The 26,249-nt window shown below is 42.1% G+C and overlaps 1 protein-coding gene across 1 annotated transcript; it reads right to left on the bottom strand.

Annotated features, from left to right (window-relative positions):
• Positions 1-1,298: 1,298 nt before the first annotated feature.
• On the bottom strand, positions 1,299-18,731 carry TIPRL (TOR signaling pathway regulator). The gene is made up of 7 exons (XM_081120846.1): positions 18,439-18,731; positions 13,968-14,147; positions 13,190-13,289; positions 11,682-11,813; positions 7,118-7,213; positions 4,433-4,495; positions 1,299-3,491 (listed from the first exon to the last, which is right to left on the bottom strand). Exons 1-7 carry the CDS (start codon positions 18,540-18,542, stop codon positions 3,348-3,350), a joined length of 819 nt encoding a protein of 272 aa, XP_080976972.1. The 5' UTR covers positions 18,543-18,731; the 3' UTR covers positions 1,299-3,347.
• Between the last annotated feature and the right edge of the window lie 7,518 nt (positions 18,732-26,249).

The raw sequence follows: 26,249 nt of genomic DNA on the forward strand, positions 1-26,249 counted from the left end.
CATTCTTCTAATCAATCTCTTATTCACTCTAAAAACACCTATTGAGTACTAGGTGCCAGGGAAGAAATATGCAGCTCCTGCTCTCACAGTGGACCACAGAGGGGGTCTAACTCGACACTCTTGCCACTTGCCCAGTGACAGACTGGTGGCTCGTTACCCAGTGCTAGGCTTGTGGTGGGCACAGGAAGGTTTGCTCAGCTGACCTCAGTCTGAGGCAGGGGTAGCACACCTATTTTGTTATCCCTGTAGGAACCTGGGCCCAGGGTTTTCTGTCCCTGCTCTAAGGTCAGGGGTATTTGCTTGGACTCCTCAGAGCATTTCCAACTTCTCCCCAGAAGCAGAAGGGTTTGCCTTTAATCCCCAGAAGTCAAGTTTTTGCCTGGGTCTGGGGCTGATGGGATTTGTTGTTCCTCCCCGCAGCTGCCTGAGACTTCGGCACCCTTCAAGAGAAGGGTCTGGGGGCAATGGGCAGGGTTTCATACCTATGACTCACCTCCTGCCTGCCTGCCTGAGCCCCTAACGGGCTTCCCTCTGTCCCGCCCCAGCACCTTATGAGTGCCTGCTGTACACAGAAGGCGAACTTCTGTGTTTCAAGTCCCTTATTTGAGACTCTCAGCTCTTCTAAACTGATGGGCTAGCCCACACTTAGCCTTTAAAAAAATCAGTTAAACTTTTAGCTGATTTTTTTCTTACCTACTTGTATAGTGGCCATCTGACTCACATTCTTTCTGAGACAAAGCAGTTTGTATGTCCCATCTCCCGTCGGAGAGCTCATCACTCTTCGGGGTTCAGCTTACTTTGCCTTGCAACCTCAGCTCTGATGCACCCGAAGAACGCTGTAATTCTGTAGCTTACCCCGACTTTTCTCCTTGTTAAATTAGGAGTGGCATTCTTCTGAGGCTTTCTACATTCTCTTCAGGAGCAGACCCTCTACTAACAGCGATTTGTTATTCCCTTAAATCAGTGTTATTTCCATTATTATACTTATAAAATTTGTAATTATTTTTACTTTGTCTCCTCCATTAGACTTTAACCCCATGAAGACATAAACTCTATCTCTTCATCACTGCAGTCCCTTCTAGCACCATAAGGGACACACAGTACTCAAAACTCAATGAAATACCCCACACACAGAAAACGCTGGCAGGCTGTGACATCCAGAGTCCTGGGGGAAGAAGGGAGGGAGGAAGAAGAACCCAAAAGCTAACCTAGGAGTATATTCAGATTATCATTTATAACCCATCGGAGATTCTGGCCACGATGACCAAATTCAGAACATAAAGCACAAACAAGAAAGGTATACCAAACCACTCTTTATTTAAGCTTCAAGGAAAATGGAAGTAAATGAAATAGCAGAACAGATTCATAATTCCTTATTGTTTATTCTCCTCTTACAAAAAGACACTTGGGCAAATGAGTACAGAGCGGTCTATGTCTTATTTAGCGACAGGCAAATACAGGTTTTCTTGGTGTTCTCCGCAGGAATGAACTCATGAATTTTCAGAAGTACATTCTCCTATGCACCACCCACCTTCTACAAAAAAAGTCAGTTCTTTTAATTCCCTAAAGTGTTTAACAGTGGAGCAAAATAAGCAATCTAAGGCTGACTCAAGGACCAAGACATCTGAATCAGGTTTTAAAATATATATATATTATATTGCCCAGACTAATGAATATTATTACAGGTTTTTCATTTCTTATCATTTGTATGAATAAAGAAAGTCCATTATATTCAAATCGGCATGGCAAATAAAACAGAAAGCTAAGTACAATATGTATACTTTCCTGGCCTAAGAGAAAACATTAAATACAGGTATATTTAATACACAATGAACATGCCATGTCTTTTTGTAAAGTCAACAAAATCCTGATTTCTTATGTTACAGGTGATGCAATAGACAGTAAACAAATACCAAAACCATTTGAGACCAAACTTAGCTAATACAATTAGCTAAACAACAATACACACAACAGTGCACCAGAGTTCTAGCAATGAATGAATATCCAATTGTTCACTAAAACGTATCATCAAGCTAATACCTGAAGAGCTTTGCTAATACTTTATATTCTTATTTAATGATTTTTCTATCAAGTGGAAATATGTACAATAGTTATTTCAAAGCAGGAAAAAAGGGGGTGATATTTTCCCCCTGCCCTGTAAAAAATTCGTTTTAAAAATCCATTTCAAGTAATTCCTTCCTTGGTGCTTTATAACCACTTTCCATTGAGGAAGATCGTTAGAAAGGCAGAAAAGCATGTACAGTGCTTAACAGGTCATCATCAAAATAACCAAGTGGACTATGAATTTACTTTTGAGTACTTTCTGGACTACCCAGGTCTTAAATACTAATTACATTTTACTAGATTCCCTGTAATGCTAACAACATGAATCTTAAAATCGAACAGCTGGCTTTGATATTTAAAAATACACACCCTCCTCCGCCACAGCTACCTCTCAGATATTTTAAGCAGAAAATTAATCTGGTTGTTTAGGGGTTGATGTAATATGTGCTAAAGCCAGTCCATATTAACTCTTCAAACTTTTGGGACCAATAATTCAATGGATTTACTCACTCTGAGGCTGCATGGAAGATGGAAGCAGGAAGTGTCAGTACAAGTAGAAACACGTAGGAAATAGCACCGAAGATGCAGAAAAAACAGCTCTGCATTCTGCTATCAGTGACAAACCAGGCTTGTGTGTTTCCATGGGCACAGCAGCTTGCATTCTCCAAAACACTAGTTATTTGGTCCTGTGTCTGAAACTTTCTTTAAAGTTTCTTTAAAGAGCCAATTTAAATTGGGGGGGGAGGGAGGGAAGTATATATATATTTCTTTAATTGAGGGATGAAGATTTTTAAAGTATGAGGTCAATTTCCTGGGAGGCAAGTCACAACTCTGCAGTAGTGCAAAAAAGTGACACAAGCCCAGGGTAGATGGTCAGTACATCTACGTGCATGACCAGCAAGCCCATAAGTCACAGGTGTTACGATCCAGGGATTTAAAGTGAACCTGCTCACGGGGGAAGGAAAGTGTTTCACGATGGATACAGACTATGCCCAATGCTCATGAGACATACACACATCACTACTGGTGAGGTCCCACGCTCTGACAGTTTAGAAATCCAAATTTGACGCCAGGAAACATAAATCTGGACTGTGAACTTGAAGACAGACAGTACAAACAGCAGTTGAGCAGAACCTGCCAGCAACAATCTTTTGTTTTTCCTCTTTAAGTATACAGAAAATCTGCACATAGACAAGGCAGTTAATTGTCATAATAAAAATACCCCTGTCCACACAGCCAAGGTCTCCATCAGATTCCACGGTGAGGATGTGGTGCGTCACATTCTATTCCACAGGCACATTTGCTTGTGAGTCTGCGGGGTTCTGATCGATTCTTTCTGGAAATGCTAGCTTCTCACAAACTGCCTCTTTGATCGGTAAATACTGTGATATTTCATTAGGTTCCGTGAAGAGGGAAGGCGGGACATTCTGGGAAACACGTAAATCACATCAGCATCCATTCATTACTGCGCTGACACTTTTAGAGATGTGAACATGAAGCAGGCCAGTTTTAAAACAAGTACAATGTAGTGCATAAGGAGCATCGACAGGCACTCCTGCTGCAACAGGGACCGGCTCCAGCGGTTACCGAGTGATCCCAGAGGTCGGAGGGATGTGGTCATTACAATGCTCCCATAAATGTCCTAAGAATTTAATACCTCTTTCTTTTTACTGAAATCTTTTTTATTTCTCTTTGAATTTAATACCTCTTAATCCAGTCCCCTTTCCCTGCTGCTACTGTACCAGGAAAGCGCCAGCCTTCATTTAGAGCCCAGTGTGTACAGTAACTTTTCTAACCCACGTATACTCTGTGCCCAGACAGAAATAAGCACAAAGGGTGAAAAAGGAATGTCAAATTTGCGGGAAGGTATCACATTTTAAGCAACTTATTACAGAATTGTAAATTCCAAGGACGCCCTTTACAAGTCCCAGGGGAGCAAAAAACAGAGAGAAATTATGCCAAAACCAAGAAGTCATGGTGCAGAATTAGCACACTGGAGGGAAAAGAGGAGACTGGGTAGGAAGAAATCACAAGGTGGAAAGGAGAAAGAACATCTAGTTGGTGCCAACCAACCAGAGGTGTGACTCAGGGTAATTCCCACCTCTGGGTCTCAGCTTTTCCAGAATAAAATGTGGAAATTAGATTGGACAATGGCTACAGTACCTAACAACTCAAACGGTTCTTGTATTTGAGGTAAGCTCACAGTTACGTCCAGTAGGAGCCATCCTATCAAGCCCTTTAAGTGAATGAATGGATTCAGGGATGCAGATTTGGGTGGATGGGTGGGACATTGGGGGGGGGGGGGGATACATATTTAAAATGAAACATAAAAATTCAGCATCTAAAAACTGATATTAAAATATCATACCATTAAATTAGCAATTCTGCTCTCTCGTGATGTATATTCTCGTAACATGTAGGTCTTGTCGGCCTAGGTTTAAAAATAGAAAAGTTGCAACAAGTTTACTTACATTTATTTCATAATCCTTTCTATTGAACAGAATGGCTTATGCTTTAGTACAAGTTGTGAGAGTGCAAGAACTCTAGTGAGACTGTCTCATTCTCCAGTGAGTTTACTGCTATTTAACTCTCACCAAGAATTCTGAATTAAGTCCAATCCCTGTAAGTCTCAGTAACATCAGATACAAACATGTAAGCAAATTTAATCATTACCATGTAAGAGAAACACAAGCAAAGGTATTACCTTGAAAGTAAATATGTATATAAGTGAGATATACAAGAGACTTTCATTATTCAAATTTGGAACTACAGCTTTTCCTTAAGCTAGAATGTTATCATTTACCTATGTAACTGCGGCTACTTTTATGTACCAGAAAAAAAATTTTTTACTTTTATTCTCTCCCATTTTATAAAATTCTTGCCAAAATTGTTTATTTAAAATCACTTTTTTTGCACTTCAGTTTTTCTTATTTAAGAGTTTTTTGCCTTGGCCAGGTAGCTCAGTTGGTCGGAGAGTTGTCCCGATACGCTAAGGTTGCAAGTTCAATCTCTAGTCAGGACACAAACAAGAAACAACCAATGAATGCATAAGTAAATGGAACAACAAATCGATGTTTCTCACTCTCTCTCCCCTTCCTCTCTCTCTCTAAAATAAATAAATTTTTATTAAAAGTTTTCTTAAGTTAGGTTTTAAAACAGCAGTTTATTATAATTTGTTTTTTGAAGTACTTTTCAATAAAAGAAAACCACAAGATTAAACTCCCAAGGTTTTAATTTTTTATATCAATAAAGACATATTAGTACTCACTGTTAAAAAAAAATCCAGCCCTGGCTGGTGTACTCAGTGTTAGAGCATCAGCCAGCACACTGAAGGGTTGTAGGTTTGATTCCCGGTCAAGGGCACATACCTGGGTTGCAGGTTCAATCCCCGGTCTCGATTGCGGCACATGTGGGAGGCAACCAATTGATGTGTCTCTCTCACACTGATGTTTCTCTCTCTCCCCCCACTTCCTCCCTCCTTTCCACTCTCTCTCAAAAAAAAAAAAAAAAAAAATCACCCGGCCAGGCGCGGCTCAGTGGTTGAGCGTCGACCTGGGATCCAGAAGATTGCGGTTCGATTCCCGGTCAGGGCACATGCCGGGGCTGTGGCTGGATCCCCAGTCGGGGGCGTGCAGGAGGCGGCCGATCAATGACTCTCTCATCATTGATGTTTCTGTCTCTCCCTCTCTCTGAAATCAATAAAGATATATTAAAAAAAAAAAAAATGGAAAAAATATCCTCAGGTGAGGATTAACAACAACAAAAAATCCAATAACAAAGTATATAAAGTGTAAATCATCAGCATCACAGCTCCTGTAGATAACTATCCTGAACATTTAGAAATCTCTACACAAAATCTTATATAATCTTATGCACATCTTTCCAAATCAGTTAAATATAACTTCCTGTCATTAATTTTAATGGCTATACATTTTTCTACTATGTGGATGTAAAGTAAGCAACTTAGTGCCCATTTAGTGGGCATCAAGAGTCCTCCTTGCCTGTTTGGGTTATAAACATTGCCATGGATGTCCCTATACATACAACTCTAGGCAACTGCCCGATTCATATTTGTGTATTACTGTATATTAGAATCTTTTCAGGGTAATTCCACAAAAACTCAATATTACTGAGTTACAACAAACATTTTTAAAACTTAGATTTCACCCTTTCTGAAGGAAAAAAATATAACCTGTTTTTAGTATTTTGTTACCACTTTTAAAAAGAAAAAGGTCCATCATAGCCACCATATTATTTCAAGAAAAAAAAAATCCCTAAGTGCAGGATTTGGGAAACCACCAATCCTGTCCCATACTATTGGGTTCAGATCTGTTCTGCCACCTATTAGCTGTACGACATGGGCGATATTAAAATCAGTTAGTCTTTCTTTATCTCAGTTGCGTCAGCTATGAGACAGAGATCTTATGATAGGTTGTTATGAGAGGTAACCACTACTCCGACTGCCCTAACTGATGCCAGTGGTTTCTTCTCTGATTCATCATTCCACGTGGTCACAAATGTGAAGTTAAAAACTTATTCAGAAAGGACAGGCCACTATGAAGCTACTAGAAGAATTTTTATGACTCAATTTAAGCCTCCCCTTTCCTTTTTGAAAACACTTTATCATTATTGTTTATAAACCTTGTTAACAGTTCCTTAAGATGGAGCACAGAGCTTTCAAACTTTAGAAGAACTTTCTAAATAGGGAATAAAAAATTTCAGGAGGCCATGAATTGGTGTTTCCAGTATCAGGACATATGTAAACAATACACACTAAAAACAAAGGTAATAGTTAGGACAGAGTTTTCTTAAACACAGATAAAGCACATACACACAATTTTAAAAATGGCACCAGCCCCCCCAATAGGGAGTGTCTCTCAGAACAAACTTTCAGCTGCCTGAACTTTTGGAGAAGATGAAATGTTTCAATAACTGTGGTCCACAGTGAATGGGAAACATGTAGAATATAAAGCATTGTTTAATCTCACACAGACAATGAAACAACACGAAGAAGCCCAATATCAATTAGTACATTCATCAAAGGAGGAGATACCTCGTGGTAAAGTCTCGTGTCATTCATTCTGATAAGCACTCCATCAATTCGCAAGAAAAACCGCAACAGCAGGAAAAAGCTGGAAGGCATTACTCTCTGAAAGAAAAAAAAGTACATCAATTAATATTTTAATGAAAATTAAATATTGTTACTGTGCTAAAAGAAAAGAAAAAATTTTAAAGCATGGGAGGAAGGCGAATCAGCCCATCTAGAAATCTCTAAACTAGAGGTTCTTTGTCCTAGCACCAACTGAGGCTCAAAACCTTGTGTATGTTATATTACTGAACATCCCAGTTTCAGTTTCCTACAATAAAAATGTGTTTTTTCTAGGTCAAAAGATATTTATGTTCAAAAGACAACACATACCTAAATACAGAGAAAACGATAATGTTCACTTGTAAAAAATGGTAGTACTTCTAGTGAATGGCAACACCAGTAATACCAAAATGAAAGAACAGCCTAGTTCTTTGTTGCTACTCATCTTTTATTCACTTCACATAAAATAAAGAAGAGAAACCTTAAGTGGAATGCTCTAGTTCAGAGCAACTGGTTAGGGTCTGTGTCACAATGCCAAAACCTGGTTTACCAGGTCATTATAACACGCTCCTAACATCTTTCACCTGTCGCACTCCTACAAACTTCTGTTTCCCAAGTGTAACCAGGGAAGCCAGTTAGTGGGGAGTGAAAAGGTGGGTTCTGGTAGCAAGGAGGGAGGGGTGTGGGTTCCTCAGGTCTTCAAAAGCAGTGTGTTTGATCATTTACTAAATAAATACTGCCTACTAAGTGTCAAATTCTTACTAGGGAAGGTCTTGGATTTATATGGATGCAAAGATACAATGCCAATGTTCAAGAAGTTTATCAAAGAGGAAAACACACAGATCAAATGTGGTAGCTGCTATAACAGGTATGCACAAGTCCCCATAGCACTCAAAGAAAGCACCTGAGCCCGCCGACAAATGCCAGAGAAAGCAACGCCTGAGCCGACACGGAGGGAGAGCTGGGGATGGGAGTGCAGAGAGGAGGCGGCGAGTACAGAAATACTGAGGCATGGAACAGGAGGCTATACTCAGGGAACTGCCTGTACTCCCATATAAGCACAGGGCGACATTCACCAAGAATAAAGAAATAACAAGATAACCCAGTGACAGCAGCTTAACTGCCTACACAGTCCCCAGCCACAGGCAAGCTCTTCCCTGCACTTGACCTTTCCACACCCCGTTCCCTGGCCTGGCTGCTCTCCTGGCCAGCACCTACCGTCCTCCAGAGCTCAATGTAAATGTCACTCCTACACCGGCATTTCCCACGCTGCATGTCATTGCAGACTTCTCAGTATTCTCACAGGACTCATTAAAAATGAACAGGTTTATAACTCTATCCATTTATGTGTTTACTTGCTTAAAACCTCTATTTGACTATAGGCTCCATGATAGTGGGAATACCTGCTTCGTTCAACGCCATGTCCCTATTGCCTAGAAAAGGAGCCAGCACACAGCAGGTATCCGCCATCTCCGGGCTGAACAAAAGAGGCCAGAGGCTCTCTGCTAGAGAAAGGGCTGAGCCAGACTATACTGGGATCTGCTAACCAGCAACAGACTGAAAGGAAGACTCACAGTAACACGGGGCAGGAGGAGGCACTAACTTTGGCAATGATACGTGACAACAAGTCAATCTGAAAACACATTACCCAACAGAATGCTAGTTAAAATGTATGGGAAAGACTGATTTCTTCCAATTCAAAACTAGTTATTAACAGTCACTCGACACGACATGGAAGCAAGCTAAAGCACCATTTCCGCACTCCATGGTGGGGAGACCAGGAATTAAGGCCCGAGTTCTAGTCCAATCCTACCACAATCTACGTATAGTATAAGACAGTGGCGCTCTTAGGGGCGCCTGGAAACCTGTGCTGAGCAGCAATGATGAGCAGCCAGCACTAACACTCAGTAGTTCTGGACCGAGACAGCCACTGGGCCGTAGCGTAGAGGACGATCCACACAACAAAGCCCAACCCTGCATCCCACCAGACTTCCAGATATCTCACCTGGCATCCCTGTAGGTTAAAAAAACAACGGGGAATTATCTGACCTTACAATCTAATTCCATTTTACATATAAATACAAAATTTACTCAATTATCCATAAAGACAATGACTTTGTAAATCAAGGAGAGATTATACTGTTTTATTTGGAATTTTACTATTTCACCACTTTGAAAAATGCATCACCAATGGTAGTGCCAGACTGTGTCATATGAGTCACAGACTGTTAGCTGCATCTTCAGCCTACATCTGTAACTGTCACAGCCACAGTGACTCGATATGCAGAAGCACTGGCTGCTTCATTTTTCATTTAGTTTAGTCATATGATGCACTTACATAGTGAAATACATCTCATTTTACTCCAAATCAATTTTCTTTTACAATTAGAACATTATGTTGATTTACTGGAAAGCAGTACATTATCTATGAATTCCATTTCAAGGTAGTAAACAGGAGGGAGTAAAGTATTTGGTTAAAAAAAAATAGAGCGATGAGTCTGATGAGATGGAGAACCAGGAGCTTAGAGCAAGTCACTGAACCACCGGGACGTGAAGGACGGACCTGTCAGGCTCTCTCTCTGTAAAATCTGACAGTTCCCCAGGATTACATTTCTAACAAAGCCCCACTGCACGGCGCTGCGGAGTTCTCGGTGCCCTCCTCCATGAGAAGTCTCCTACCCCCTTAGCCTCCCACGCATTCTCGCCGACATCCCTACTTCCTAAGCCAGTCTCTGCTTCCATACAAGGAACTTCACTGGCCCATACTTACCACCGCTATGCCAGAAACTATGGCAATTATTTTATTTAGAGCAATATCTGCTACATGGTAGAAAGAAACCAACCCAGAAAGAACTCTATTTGAGTGAAATCATTCCAGCCCTAGCCGGTTTGGCTCAGCGGTTAGAGTGTCAGCCTGTGGACTGAGGGTCTCAGGTTCAATTTTAGCCAAGGGCTCTATCCCTGGCCTGGGGTCCGTGTTAGTGCAGGAGGCAACCAATCGATGTGTCTCCCTCACATCGACGTTTCTCTCTCTCTCTCCCCCTTCCACTCTCTCTGAAAAGCAATGGGAAAAAAATATCGTTGGGTGAGGATTAAAAAAAAGAAAAAGAAAATCGTTCCAGACATTCTTAACTTACAAAGTTACACAAGGTGAGAAGAAAAAACATCTCATGATGATGACATTACTCTTCGGTTTGAGACTTACTATGTACTCTGGTACACACATATTACATTTATGCCCATACCCTCTCCAACACCTTCATCCACACAAACACACGTGCTCCCCACATGCTATCCACGTGCATACCTCAGAGACATACCCAACCCACTTGGATACAAGTGCACACCCAGATATGCACACTCATAACGAACGTTCAGCACCACCAGTTCCGTAGGCTGGGAGACAAGTGGAAAGGTACATGACTGGATGAGTCAGAGTGAACAAATCTAAATGACAAAAGATAAACTGGGGGAGAGTTGTAGGTGAACAGGGAGTGGGGTGCTAAAAACACAGTGATCTAATGCTAGAATAAGAGATATATTGGCTCAAAGAAAACTGTGCTAATTAGTTACCCAAACTTAGATAAACTAGTCTTCTGGGGCCTCATCTATAAAATTCAGAGGCTAAATGATTCTCTAAAAATTCATTAAAATTCCAAAATCCTAGGATAATACAGAAAAACTTGATGTTAAAACAAATGTACTGCTGCTTTTGATTTACTGTTTTCATTCTTAATTATTGTTTAAGTCACAATACCCACTACCATTATGCTTCAAGAGCAAGGTTTAATGCTGGGACCTGTCTTTGACAGACCTTATGATAAGTGCTATAATGGAGGGGTTAAAAATAAAATACTTTTGGAGTATGGACAGGGATATTCAACTCTGTTGTGGAGGGCCTCACAGAGGAGGTGACATTTCAGTTGGCTCTTGAAGGATAAGGCATTTAATAAAAAATTGCACTTGAAGTTTTTCTGGGAGACCCAATTACAACCTAATAGTAAACAAATATGAGTAAACAACAATGGCCTTTTTATTATTATTTTTAAGCATGTTCCACCAACAGCACTGTTAATGGAAGTAGTCTGTCCTCCAGAAGAACTGATGGTTGCTATTTCCATTTCCACTTCCATGCTGGAAACTGAAGCATAGGTCCCTGGGGCACTGAGTCCTGCCACATAGTCTCTTCATTAAGTGACATCCACCTTGCTGTCTGCATAGCCTCCCCACATCATTTTTAATTCAAAATGTGAAAGTTAAGTCATAGTTTTCATTCAAATTAAATAATAAGCAAACAACGTAAAAAGTGGCCAGACAGATCTTTAAAAAATGCTTTGCTAAAGTCTTAACAATAGACTAAGATTTCATGAATTTTATAACGAACATTAGTAAGATGTACTCTAGACCCAAGTGAAACTTTATATGACATCATGTTAAAATAGTTTGATTCAAAGTGAGTCTTATATTTCTGACCAACGGTAGAAACAGAAGAAAGAAAGCAATTTTAAACAAAAATCATAATACTCACAATTTTCACACTTAGGCTTGAAACTCCATGATCATGAAGTTCATCCTCAAACAGGAGAACTTCCTCAAAAAACTTAATCTGTTCTCTGGCTTTCAATTTCTCTGTATCTATATGATCTGTTGTAGGCACGACCTGAAAGACAAAATGTAGGAGGGAGCACATAAAAACCTTCTTGAGGCTGTGGAGACAAAGGGAAGTAGCTAACGCTACTCCACAGCCTCCAGGAGGCTCTTCCTAGTCAGCCACAGTCAGCACCTTCATTACTGCACTGAGTTGAAACAAGTTCCAGAAATGTCCTCACTCCTACACGATGTGGCAGAGGGCCTCCCCAATTTATAGTTTTTCAATCAAGAGCAAGGAGAAAGAACCTCAACCTACTAAGCATTATAAGAGTCTCACGAACCTTTCTCCCCATTAGACTGCAAAGGAGGGATTTTTGTTTGTTCTCTGTATACCCAAGGCTCCTAGGATTACTGCCTGGCACACAGTAAGAGCTCAAGAATGAATGAATGAATGAATGAATGAATGAATGAATGAATGAATGAATGGATGTTCTCCCCAAAACTGCGTTTTTGTCTTGGAAGCAGTACAGAAAAATAGTTAAAGCTTGGAATATAGGAGTGACAGCAACTGAAGACAAGAATTAAGTTCCTGCCATGAACTTCCAGCTTCCCAAGATTCTAACAATCTCTGCAGAGACAAGGAGCTCCTTAACATCACATATAATATGGGGTCTCCATTAACTACTTTTAATGTAAATAGTTACAGTGAAATCAATTTTGTTCTCAATAACAGAATGTGATATTTAGAGACTGCAGCCTAAGCCAAATTTCCCTCATTCCAGTCACACTATAAGATTTCAAAGTACAGCCATGCTCCCAATATAAGACCTACCATTTCTACCTCCCTAGTGTCATTTACCATGAGGTTATCTCTCCTAAGTGGGGCTTACACAGATGCAATTTAACAGTCACATTGAGCTTCACAATCTATTGAGAGCTTTCCCACCAATTACTTCATATCAAAACTCTGCTGTCAGGTAGATATTTCTATTTACCCAATTCACTGATGAAACTAAGACTCAGATAAACAGGTTAAGTAACTTCCCTCAGGCCATTCCAGCTCACACATGGTACTGGCAGGACAAAACTCCTATTCGCCCACATATCTGTTCAACTGTCCAACTAGAAGCTGCTGCTAGCAGGTTCTGTCTGAAGCGCCTAACATTACATCAGGACAGATACATATCTGAACAGTGACAACATTAAGGCAGTTAGTTCTCCATTGCGCCCAACCACACTTTTAATTAAAACTGCTCCACTATGGCCTTCCTTTATTTCCTGCTGATAATCAATAAGCAAAACCCTCCTCACATTAGGTTTGGGAGCCTACCACACAGAAATAAGCAGATGAAAATAGACGTAAAAGATAAGCCATTACTAGAATGTTCTAATGCCAAAACTGTCCAAGACAATTGGTGACTCATAAAAGCAAAAAATAACAGTTACCTTTAACTTGAGGGATTCTCCAAGTAACGTGCCCTTATAATCTGTTGTAAAGGTCCAATCATACGGTTTAATAACCTCCTTGGAGTGCTCACCATCCGTCCTCCAAAGCAAAATGAGAGGGGTCAGATGTAGCGATGCAGGTTGCAGATCATCTGTATTTGTTTGTCACACCAAACGACACTCCACAACTAATGTAAAATGCCCTACTGATCCATATACTTGTCAGAATTCACTAACACAAAATCTTTCTTTTTCCCTCACGTTTATTGTTATTTAACTTGTCATATGCTGATGTAGTCTTTCCAGTTAGTCTCTACACTGCCTGAGGATATAGTTTAAAGGCTCATATTTCTTTGCATCCTCCAAGGCACCTAGTACATAATAGGCAGGAAGTAAATAATTGCTGATTTGAATATCAAAGAAAATATATTTTTCTTAATTTCAAAGGTCCTCAAATTTTCAATGCAAATCAGATATTTTTCTTGACAAATAGGAACATTCAAGTACATAGCGTACTCCTCTTCACCAAAGAACAAAAGCTCAAAAAAGGAAACCCCACAGAGCTCAGCTCAAATGTCCTACAACTTAAACAAGTACTCAAGAGGTGGGGCAACTAACTTCCATGTTATAGATGAGAAAGATTACTTTTAGAGTAATCCAACTACCAAGTTTAATAATACTACTAGCCCCTCATTCTAATAAGACACACACATCAGGGCTGAATATGTCTTCCCATTCCTTTCTTCTGTTTTACCCATGCGTGCATTCCCAGGCTTACCTGCTTTCCTGCCACTCTTCCGCACAGGCCACTTTGAGCACTCCTTGGTAGTTGTTCACACACCTTAAAGCATCTGTAGCGTTGAACTCAATCCCAAAGCCAGAGCCATGCTGTATTCTTAAAACGTTGTCTCCAAACATCATTTCAGGGAGGGAAGGCATATGCAATTCATCAGCTAACCTACATGCAACCAAAGGTCGGGTAGGATTACTTGATGTCACTATTGGCACTTTGGTTTCCTTTTCATCCCTACGTTACTGAATGAGTCAATTAACATGATATATTTGTACAGTCTATAAATACTTTCATCATCCATTCTCTCTATGTATATATTCTTTTTTCTAAACCTCACCTGAGGAGATATATATATACATATCTACAAAGAGAGGGAAAGGGAGAGAGAGCGAGAGAAACATCAATGTGAGAGAGAAACATTGACCGGTTGCCTCCCATATTGCCCCATCTAGGGATGAAAACTGCAATATGTGCCCTGACTGGGAATCGAACCTGCAACCTTTTTGGTGTACAGGATGACTGCTCCAACCAACAGAGCCACCAGACCAGGGGCTATGTATGTCTTTGTGGCACTGTATTAGGTAATGGGCTAAAAGACATAATAAACAAGTAAATAAATACATAATATATTATCAGTTAGTTATAAGTGATATAAAAAATAAAACTAATGGGTGGGGACCTATTTTAAGTAGGATGATCAGAGACTGCTTCTGAGAGTAGAATCTGAGCCTCAAAACTACCTTGTGAGCTGAGAAAGGCTAAGTTTAGGTAACTAATAACAGATTACAGAGCTGGTAAGTGGTAATACCAGGCCCCCTCCATTATGCCAGCTGCTTTATCAATACTTGCACCTCACTTGGAAGCCTCATTAGAGAAGGAAGTTATATTCAACACACTAGAAAGCTAGGATCACAATTAATCCACAGACATGTTTTGATTAGCCTGAACAATATTTGAAATAGTTGCCAACAATGATTGAGAGATAGTTGCCAACACAACTGAGAGATTTTTGAGTAATCTGGACTTCTGGTTTCTCTTTTTTGAAAGAAAAGGAAGACCTGGGCAGCACTGGGCCTGGCAATCTATATGGCACTGGTGGGTGGAGCTGAGTAGAGGTTGCTCCTTTAACTGGGGCCCAGGCAGTTCACCAGTCCCCTCCGCCCTTTTGAAACTTGAGTTTATAATCTGTTATAGTTTTTTAAATGGAAGCTACTTACTTCTGAATAGAGTAGCTGTATGTGTAAATCACCATGCCCATGAACCATCACCTCAGTCAAAACCAGGACTTCCAATTTAGGGGTGTAAGCTCAGCTTCTCAATCAAAGGCAATTATCTATGGGCTGGCAGGAACCCCTAAATTTTAGCCTGAGAACTCTGCCCAAAAGACTCATGCTGAATTGAATCATGGCCAAGTGAGCGTACTCTGACCTCTCTTTTCGTAAGTCTGAATGACAGCCAAATGAAGCAAACACCAAGGGAGGTGGCAGGTGAGGTAGAGAGGAGGAAGAGAGTGAAAATGTTAACTAACAGCAAGGGAAACAGAAAGAGGAAAGCAGAGACAGAGAAATAACAGCAACAAGAGTAGAGACTTGGATACAGTTGTTCAGGTCACAAGAACTGCTGTTCATTTTCTGAGATAATTCCTGGGTTTAATTATTTCCTCACGTACTATTAAATTCCCATTACTTAAGGCAACCTAGGTCTCTGTTCCTTGTAACCTGAAAGCAGAGGTTCCATGGAAGTGAATTTTCCAGTTACCTTATAGGCCAGTTTTATTGATTTTGGAAATTTTTCAAAATGTACTATAGACTTCTCTGTATTCTTAACCAGAAAATATAAAATACTATTTAACCTTTTCTTGATTATCAGAGATCATCACATTTAACACTCTTGTAAGACAACATGCTCAAGTTGGATTGAGATAGTCCTATGAAATATTCCAGTTATATACATAAAAGAATCACTGTCACTAACTTACACTGCTTCAAATGTTCTAAATTCAAACTATCTTAAACACTGGCCAAACACAGAGAATCTTAACACCATTTCTAACGTCAAGCTTCCCTCTTAACAAATAGCTATTACCATTAATAAGGCAGGGAAGTCAGGAAGCCTCTATGGGATTTAGATGCCTTAATTCACTAAAGGAAGTGTCCTTAATCCAATATTTCCCCTAATCCATTTATTTAGCACCCTAGAGGTTTTAACACCCTGGGGTAAATGCATCACAGAAAATTTTGTCACAAGGCAGGACTAAGTATACTCTGGCAGATATACTTCAGAAATAACAAAGAGATTAAAGATCTGAAATCTGATTCCCTTTAAAACATCCGGCACCTCTTAGAGAGTCTGTAAGTAACATACAAGTAAGCACAATTGGAAGCTTCATATATGGCACAATTATGCATATATGGTACAATACATAACAGAGAAAGTTAGATGGAGAGGAAAGCCCTGACAGTATCTCAATCTGCGGTGGGATTAAGAGATTTTTTTTTCCCTTTCTTTTCTGCATTTCCCTTATTTTTCTTAGTGAATCTGCAAGATGTTACCTTAGTTAGTTAGTTAGTTAGTTGGTTAGTTAGTTAGTTAGTTTTAACTAGGCAGCTATACATTCTTTCACGACTCTCCTCTCTTCCCTGGTCACTTCCCCTCTGCCAGTGCTCCCTAGGGTTCCATCTCATGACCTTTCCTTCTCCTCGTCTGGAAGACTTTTAGATGATTTTTATTCACTCGTAAGGCTCCAGGTATCAATTATAAGGTGATGATTCCCAAACCTGAAACCACGAACAAGACTTTTTTTTTAAAATAAAGTTTAGAGAGAGAGGGAGAAAAACATCCTTGTGAAAGCGAAACATCCATCTGCTGTCTCCTGCACATCCCCTGCCCGGGATCAAGCCCAAAACCCAGGCACGTGCCCTGGCCAGGAATGGAACCTGAAGCCTTTTTTTGGTGCAGGGACCACACCCAACTACCTGAGCAACACCTACCAGGGCCATGTACAAGTCTTTTTTAAGATCCAAGATAAATATATCCAAATGCCTACTACATCTCCACCTTATGACCCAACACAACGTACATTTCAACTAACTGAACTCACCCTCTATCTGACACCTGCCCCGCTCCCATTTCTCACATTGTTCGATGGCAATGATGTCCATTCCAGCCAGAAATCTTGCCGTCAGTATAGAGTCCTCCTCTCCCCTTCTTCCTCTTATCAACTGGCCATCAAATCAAGGGACTTAATTTTCTAAAATCTCTTTCGTCCTCTCCTCCCTAACTGGTCTCCAATCCACCCTCCATATCACCTCCTGAGAAATCTTCCAGAGCGGCGATTTTCAATCTCTTTCATCTCGTGGCACATAAACTAATTACTAAAATTCTGCAGCACACCAAAAAATACATTTTTTGCCAATGTGGCAATAAAATATAGGCATAATTTTGATTCAGTCACACCCACTGCACGGCTATTGTTGTGTTGGTTGTTGTCATTTTTTTGTTTGACAATCTAAGGGAAAAGAGGGCAGTGCCCCTGACTAAACAGGCATGTATTAATGCATGTTTTAAAAATTCTTTCTGCACTGGTTGAAAATCACTGCTTCGGAAATGTACAACTGGTAATGTTGCTCCTTTGTATAAAATTACACTCGGTGGTGGTCTGACAAAATTCAACTCCTTAGCCTGTGGCATAAGAGCTCTCTCAGTGACATCGCTCACTCCTTACTGCCCATCTGGTGCCCAGCTCCAACCACAAAAGCGGTTCTTCCAACAAACCAGAGCCCTGCATCTCGCTGACCTCCCGCTTCTTCAAGATTCAGCACCGGGCAGCACCGCGCACCCCAGCTGCCACCCTCCCTGCACGCCCCCTCGGGCCTCACACGCCAGCCCCCGCCCCTACCCATCGCCAGCTTTGTCAAGGTTCAGTTCAGGCCTCCCGCCTCCTGGACGCCTCGTCCGCCCAAAGGACCGCGCACAGCCCGCGGACACGTCTCCCCGAAACGTTATTCACACGGCATAACTGTCTCTCTCGCAAGACCGTGACTTTCTCAAGGCAAAGGCTATCTGTCACCTGCCGTGTCTCAAGAGCCTGGCACAGCCCCTGACGGGCTAAAAACCAAGCAAACGTTATCATCCCCGTCATTAACGCCAGGAAAACAGATCGGAGCCCCCCAGGGAGGAACCGTGCCAAGGCGGCGCGGGCTCGGGCAGGTAGACCCGGGGCAGGTAGAAAGCCTCCGAAACTGCCATGCGCTGCTCCAAACGGGCCGAGTGACAGTCCCGCGGGCAGCGCCTGGCGAAGCCCAACCGAAGGACGGGAGGGGGATCCGAAAATTCACCCGGGCTGTCACTCCCGGACCTGTCCGGGACCCGCCTGCGCCCCAGCGAAGGGTGGGGGCTGCGCGGAGCCACCCGGCCTCCCCCGGCCCAGCTCCCGGCCCGCGCCCCGAAGCCTCACTTCTCCACGTCCGCCGACTTCATGATGTGGGTCTTGGTCGCCGTCAGCTTCCAGGGCCCGAAGGAGAAGTCCCGGTGGCTGCTCTGGAAGCCGTGGATCATCATGGCCGAGGCGGGGCCCGCGGGAGCCGCAGGGAGCAGGCTGGAGCGGCGGCAGCGGACACCGGTTCCCCCGCCTCGCTGCGGCCCAGCCCCCTCGGCTTCGAGCCGTTACCTTGCCCCGCCCCGCCCCTGCCGTCGACCCCGACGCTCGCCCTGTTTTCCGCCGTCTTCCCCGCCCCTTCACTTTTTGCTTCCGGGCCAGTCGCCAATGTTGCGTGACCCACGTCTTACGTCATGACGCACCGGAAAAAGAGAGGAGGAGAAACAGGGGGTGAGGGGCTGGGCTTCGGTAGCATGGGGCGTGGTCAGGGTCGCACCGCCCCTCCGAACCGGCTGGATGACGTCATCTCGGGGATTTTACAGAACAGGGGACCCTAGGGCTTGGTCAGTGGCAGGAAAGGCCAGATGCAGACTGGATGAACCCACTGGGTCAAGGCAGGGGTTGGAACGACCCCAGAGGAGGCTGGCAGGAAGGAACCCAGCGAGACGGGGGGCCCCTGCGGAGAACAGCGGCGGGCGCAGTCCCTCCCGCTCGGACGGGGAAGGGAGGGAAGGGAGCTCTCCAGGCTGGGGGTCCAGCCACGGGTCTCAGGACCAAGAGCAGGACTCAGGTCGAAAAGCAGTAAGAGAGGGAGGCAGAACCCCAGCCGCAGCGAATTACTGTGGCAGGCGGGTACGGTGTCAAAGCATCAAGCCCGAGGGAAGAAAGAGGCCCATTCCTCAAGCGGAGCCTCGGTCGTAGAGGAAACAGGGAAGAACTGAGTCCATGGCTGGGAGTGCTCTTTCCTTTTCTCATGGGTACGGTTAGATCAAGTCGTGCCCCTAACCTAGCTTGAAAACCCTTGGGGGGGCGGGGCGGGGCCTGTATCAGTTGGTTAGAGAGCCCTCCAGATGTGCCAAGGTTGCGGTCTGATGCCTGGTCAGGGCACATACGAGAATCAACCAATGAATGCATAAATGAGTGGAACAACACATTGATGTTTCTCTCTATTCCTTCCTTCCTCTCTTTCTTTCTCTAAAACCAATAAATAAATTTTAAGAAAGAAAAAAAGAAAAGAAAAACCTTTGGGGAGTCTCTGTTCCATACAACCAAAGAGCTCAATGGAAACAAGGAGCTACTTTCAACATCTTGAGTTGTCCTATCCACAGCCCTTCATCCCCCAAATATGCACATAAAATATAGAAGGGAGGCCAGGTTCTGAGGAGAGGGGGAGGAGAGAAAATAAGATAATTCAGACAGTAGGGAATTTAAAAGGTGGAGGGGCCTGCTAAGGATGAGAATATAAATATTTCAGCAGTGTAATGGGACAGGGAAAGAGGGTGTAGAAGACCCAAAGGATTTGAGGGGCTGAGAGAAGAGCAGAGTTAATTGCATCCAAATTTATTTTTAAAAAAGAAACATTGCCTACTTTCAACTTGTGGCATGACTTAGAGATAAAAGCAACCCATTAGTAAAGGAGAAATAAAAGCCAGACTTTGCAAACTCTCAGAGACTTTCAGAGAAATATATTAGCTGACTTAAGTTCCCAAACAAATATGTTTTCACAATATATAGTTTTATATATTTCCAATATGTGTATTTTTACTCATTGGTTATATTTTCTTAACAATATACATGGTGAAAAAATCCTTCCAGATCAATTGATATCACTTTGACTCTTTCTTATTTAATAATATAATCCATAGTATGCCTATTCTAGTTTATTCAACCTTTCCTCTGTGGATGGGTGCTTACTTTGCTTATACTTTTTGCCACAACAAATAATGTTGCAATATACTTTCTTGCATATGTATATTCTGTATTGGTGTTTTTATTTCCAAGGGATAGATTTCCAGGATTAGGATTTCTGGGTCAAAGGGCATAGACTTATTTTAATTTAATAGATACTGTCAGATTGCTTTTTCAAATGGCTATATAAATACAGAGTGTGGCAAAAGTAAATTTGCAGTGGTTTGTATGAAAAATAATACAAAAAAAAATAATAATACAAGAATAAACTGTTTCTTGTACTCACAACTGTAAACCTATGTTTGCCCCACCCTGTGTACACGTTTATCAGCAGTGGGTGAGAGTTCAGGACCCTAGTTCCAAATGCTGGTGTGAAGACAACCCACCTCCAGAAGCATCCAATTAGCAGGTGCTGGGAGGGACCCAGGGATCTGAATTTTTTTCAAAGCTCTCCATGTAATTTAATGTAAAGCAAGATTGACCTAGCTGCAGGGTTTACCACGAGGGAGGGTAAGGGGCAGGGATCAGGGAAGCCGTCTGATGGGACCCCGTTCTACAAACGGCCCCAAATGTAAAACTTTCCCCTTATCGCCAAATAACATATAAGTAACAGAACCACCCAACAAGACTGAAAAAAGAAAATATTAATAATTCAAACTTAATTTTATGTCTCATTATCTGTCTACCCCATTGGTAATATTTACCCTTTAATAAATTTTTGTTGTCAGCACAATTACATGGTAGGACACTGCCATCTGTAAAGGCATTTTAAATTCCATTACGTCTATAGCTTCTGTACAACATATGGCCATCATTCAAACTGCAATTGGAACAGTTCTTACAGCAATATTATATTCCTGCAAAAGTTCTATTTTTTTATATCAACCAAAAACACTTCAATGTTCTAATTTTTCTGGGTAGAGAAACTAATTATTGCATTGTATTGGATAAAAGTAGAAGTATTTACTTGGTAGAGGTAGAGAAAGAAACGTCACCAATTGATTGCCACAGGGCCGGCGATCGAGCCTGCAACCCAGGCAAGTGCCCTCGACTCAAACCACACCTAAGCCCCTTCAGGCCGCGGGCTGACGCTCTAACCACTGCGCCCCCGCCAGGGGCTGGGCTGGATTGCTTCATTCCTGTCTTTCCCATTCTTCCCTCCCTCCGAACCTCTTCCAGCCCCCTTCCCTCCCGCTCTCCTGCTCCCTCCCTCTGCCAGCCTCCCTCCGTCTCCCTCCACCACCTCGGCTCCCTCTTGCCCCGAGTCTTTGCAGGGGACCCACCTCCCAGGCCCACCAGGCCTCGGGCCGGGCTGCCGCAGCGCCAGCATTGGCCACTAGGGGCCCTCTGCTCCCCTGGCCTGCGAGGAGAGTCTTTTATCCAACTTTCTTAGCAGAAATACCGTTAGCTCTCGTGGGTATTCTCCAAAGAATATTCCCAAGTAAACCAAGGGAAAATAGAGAGAAAGAAAGGATGCTCCCAACAGCAAACAGTGGTCTCCAAGCTTAAGAGGAACCTCCCAGCTTCCCTGATGGAGCTCCCTGGAGCTAGCCCAGCAAGCTAACATCATTCCCATCCCTGTCTCCAGCCCTCGGGGAGCTAAGGACAGTCTGATGCCACTTGTCTGGGCGAGTCACAGCCTTAGTTTGTGCCCTTAACTCTGCGCATAGCTGGGTTCATCTCTTTATTTGAGCCATATGGGAGCGAATTTGACTCCGGCCAGGATCCAAATTGTCACATATTCCTTTTGTGACACCCTGCAAATAGTTTTTCTCAGTTTATTTATTCAGGACTTTGCTTAGGGTGATTTTTCATGAAATTATTCTTTTAATTGTGTAGTCAAATTTACCTTTTCTATTATTATTACTTCGGTGTATGTCGAGTTAGGAATGTTTTCCCCACTTTCAGGTTATAAAGGAGTTAATTTTGTTTTCTTGTAGAATTTGGGTTTCCTTTGACATTTAGATCTCTGATACATTTGGGATTTGCCTTTTACACAAACTCTAAAATCACCGCCTGGGCACAAATTTTATTGGCTTGGGGTATGCTATTTTCTGGGAAGAGTCATAATAATGGTGAAATTATCCTAATCACTTATATTCCTATCCAGTACATTACAGTTTAAGACAGATTCTAATAATAGTAATAATAATAAAATCAATAATAGCTAACTTTAACTAGAGCTAAGTTCTAGGCATTTGACAAGCATTATGTCATTTAATCCTAATAATTACTGTTAAAAAACAAAATTCAACTGAGTAAATTTGAAGATCTAATTGGCTTTATTAAGTGATTTGTGAACCAGGCAGCTACTAGAAGGGCATCGTGAGGGGTTGTACATGATGAAAGAGTTGTATAGGGAGAAGATTGGGGCAAGGGAGCCATTAACAAAGAAAAGAAGGATTATTTGGGGGCCAGGACATCTTTTCTTTGCGGGAAGAGAAAGGGATTTTGTCATTCGGGTTGCCTCTTCTTTCTATGGGGGATGGAGAGGGCCCATGTGACAGATGGCCTTGCTGGTGGTTGGCCTGAGAGTTCCAGACTGGTTGATGAAGACTATGTTTCTGGGAGAATGTGACAGAGTCCCCTAACTTGGTAAATCCGACACCATGAGTGGCACTGATCACAGCAATGAGATTTTCCAAAATGATGAACAACTCTTGGTGAAGTTTAAACAAACCAAAGCACACGTTTCCCTAAGTCTGCACAGTAACGGCATTCCTGGGCAACCTGGTGCACAGCAAAATCATGCCAGAGAATTTTAGTGTTGGGGGACCCTTCAAAATTCATGTGTGTTAATAATGTGAACAACTTTCCTAACTCAACACCATACCCAGAAGTACAGTGGTACCTCAATTTTCAAATGGAATCTGTTCCAGAAGATCGTTCGAGTTCTGAAACGTTTGAAAACCGAGGGATCCACAGCCTACAGCCGGGCCTCAGGATCTTGCCCTCAGCGGAAGCCGTGTGGCCCATTCGCCTTCTGGGGCGTGTTCGAAACCCGAAGCATTTCCTTCCAGGTTTACAGCGTTCGTAAACCAAAATGTTCCTCAACGGAGACATTCGAAAACTGAGGCACCACTGTAATAATAATAACAGGGTAGAATTGCTTTTAGTCTTGGACTGTCCCATGTACTTCACAATGTTCGGTATCCATGCCCCTACCCACTAAATGCCAGGAGTGTCCTCTAATCGTTATGACAACCTCAAAGCACCCCCAGGTTTCCAAAATGTCATATTGAGAAACACTGAGTTAGATGCTTTCTGTTCCAAGTAACAGAAATAAACCCTTAATAGACAGATATTTATTGTCCAAGAGAACAACTTCAGGGAAGGTGTCATCCAGGACCACACAGTTTAGCCAGCACCTGATTTCTCCTATTTCTCACCCCGCCTTTCTGTACTCTGCTTCCTAAATTTTGGTTCCACCCAGTATTCTCAGCCCTTGAGGCTTTGTTCTGACCAGTCTCCTTGAACCAACCATGTGGCTGAAAAGAATGGGAAATGTCGACATTCCCAGCCCACCCGTGGAACTGGGGGGAGGTCAGTGCTGTGCAAACATGATGGCTGACCCCCAGAGGGAAACAATGTTTCCAAATGGAGATTGGAAGGTCTGCTCCCTGCCAGAGAGGGAGAGGGAGTGGATGCTGAACAGAGGACAGCAGCCATCCACAATTGCTGCCCCCAGTGTCTCTGCAGTTGGGTCCTGAAACAGCATTTTAACAAACTTCCCAAGATTCTTTTAATTGTAAAACAGCTTTTATGGAGCCATAATTAAATCCCAAAAAGCGTTCTAATTTCTCCACACCTCCCATAGTATTTGTCATTGCCCTCTGTATTATGACCATCTTAGAGGGTTTGAGTGAAATTTTTTGTTTTATTTATTAATTTTTAGAAAGAGAGGAAGGGCGAGAGAGAAAAAGCAATTTGTCATTCCACTTACTCATGCATTCACTGGTTGCTTCGTGTATGTGCCCTGACAGGGATCACAACCGAAAACTTGGTGTATTAGGACGATGCTCCAACCATCTGAGCTACCGGGTCAGGGCTAAAATTGTCGTTTTAATATTCACTTCCTTAATGACCAGTGATGTCCAGCAGCTTATCCTGCGCTTATCGGCCATTCATACATCTTCTTTGGAGAAATGTCTGCTTAGATCCTTTGCCCATTTTTAAAGTGAGTTGTTTATCTTTTTATTACTGAGTTGTAGGAGTTCTTTATACATTCTGGTGCAAGTCCTTTATCAGATATGTGATTTGCAAATATTTTATCTCATTTCGTGAGTTGTCTTCACTTTCTTCATGGTGTCCTTCGAAGCATTAAAACTTAATTTTAATAAAAATCCAACATAATCAAACTTCTCTTTAATCACTCGTGCTTTCGGTATTATATCTAAGAAATTCTAAGAGATCTTTATATATCCCAAAGTTTGAGAGCCAGAGGCTTTGAAGACATGCTTTTATCTATTTCCATTTTTCTTTAATTTATTGAAAAAGTTTTACTGGGTTAGGCCCTGGTCCTACAGTGGTGAGTCAAACAGGCAGGGTTCCTCTCCTCATGGAATTTATGTCTATCCCTGGAGGCATACTAAAAACAGATAAGTAATCTATCTATCTATCATCTATCTATCATCTATATCTATCTATCTATCTATCTATCTATCTATCTATCTATCTATCTATCTATCTATCTATCTACCTACCTACCTACCTACCTGTCTACCTACCTGTCTACCTATCTATCACCTATCTATCATCTTGTAACAATATAGATTTCTACAGAAAAAGAATAAAGTGCTCTGAGAGAAAGGAGGTTAGAGAATCTCTTTGAGATTGGTCAGGAAAGACTTCTTGGAGGTGACATTTAAGCTCAGATGTGAAGGGTTGGAAGGAGTCAGCCTGCGAAGAGTGGAGGAATATTCCTTCCAGAACAGACCGCATACTTTATGATTTTGCTGACTAGTTTTATGTGGGCTGCTGGATTGAAAAGACATTTTATACCCAAGATGTCTCATCGTATGTTGATACTGCACCAGTATTTAGGGCTCACTTGGACAAGGCCTCATTATTTTAGTTCAGAAGTCTTGGGGGGGGGGCAAGGGAAATGGCTTATGAAATTTATCTGGGAAAGGAGAATTATTATATATCTTTCTCTTACTTTTTTGGAAAAAAAATTCTTGCTCAAATCAATGTTGTTTTTCACACAACTATCATCTGTAGAGCGATATATAGTGAAATTGTTACTTAGATAATTGTTGTTTTTCTCTCCATTTGATTGCTGCTCTCAGCTCACTATTAGCTTTAGAGGAAAGAAAAACCAATCTTAAGAGCAATTGAAAAGATGCATTTGTTGGCAGCAATTTCTGTCCTAGAATGTACAGTAAGTTCCGAGCTCTTGAGAGATGGGAAGAAAAACCTTCGTGATAAATAATATATTTGATAATGAGCAGTTGGCGTTCCTCATACTGTTCTCAGTTGAAGGGTTGGAAGTGGAACAGAGTACGTGTGGGACGGGCAGCTTTTCATCATGGGTGGGTATGGAGTCCAAAGAGCCATATTGTAGATTTTCATTCTCGCCACGCTAGCGTACGGCATACATTTTCCGGCCTTTCAATACCGACTTTCAAAGGGGCTTCGCTCTCAGATTCCGTGGCACTAGGTGATTTACCTACATTATATCATTTCACCTTTTTAACTCTACAGAGAGGCAGGTATGAGTATGCCTATATTATATAGGACTAAGCTGATGTTCAAAACGGTTAAATAACTTCCCCAAGGTCACAAGTCTTGGCCAGTGTTGGAGTCAGTGCAAGTTTAAAAAATATTAATAACTAAGGATTTCAGAATAAAAGTATAAAATACTCTGGAGAACTGAGTGCTGGAGGCTCCTTCAGCACCTGGCTTGCTGGCGCCCTAGACTCAGAGGCGTTTCCACGTCCAGTTTTTGACCAAGTAAAGCACCCGTCCTACAGGAATATCAA

The sequence above is a fragment of the Miniopterus schreibersii genome (genome assembly GCF_964146895.1).
Source record: "Miniopterus schreibersii genome assembly, chromosome: 19".
NCBI classification, from domain to species: domain Eukaryota; kingdom Metazoa; phylum Chordata; class Mammalia; order Chiroptera; family Miniopteridae; genus Miniopterus; species Miniopterus schreibersii.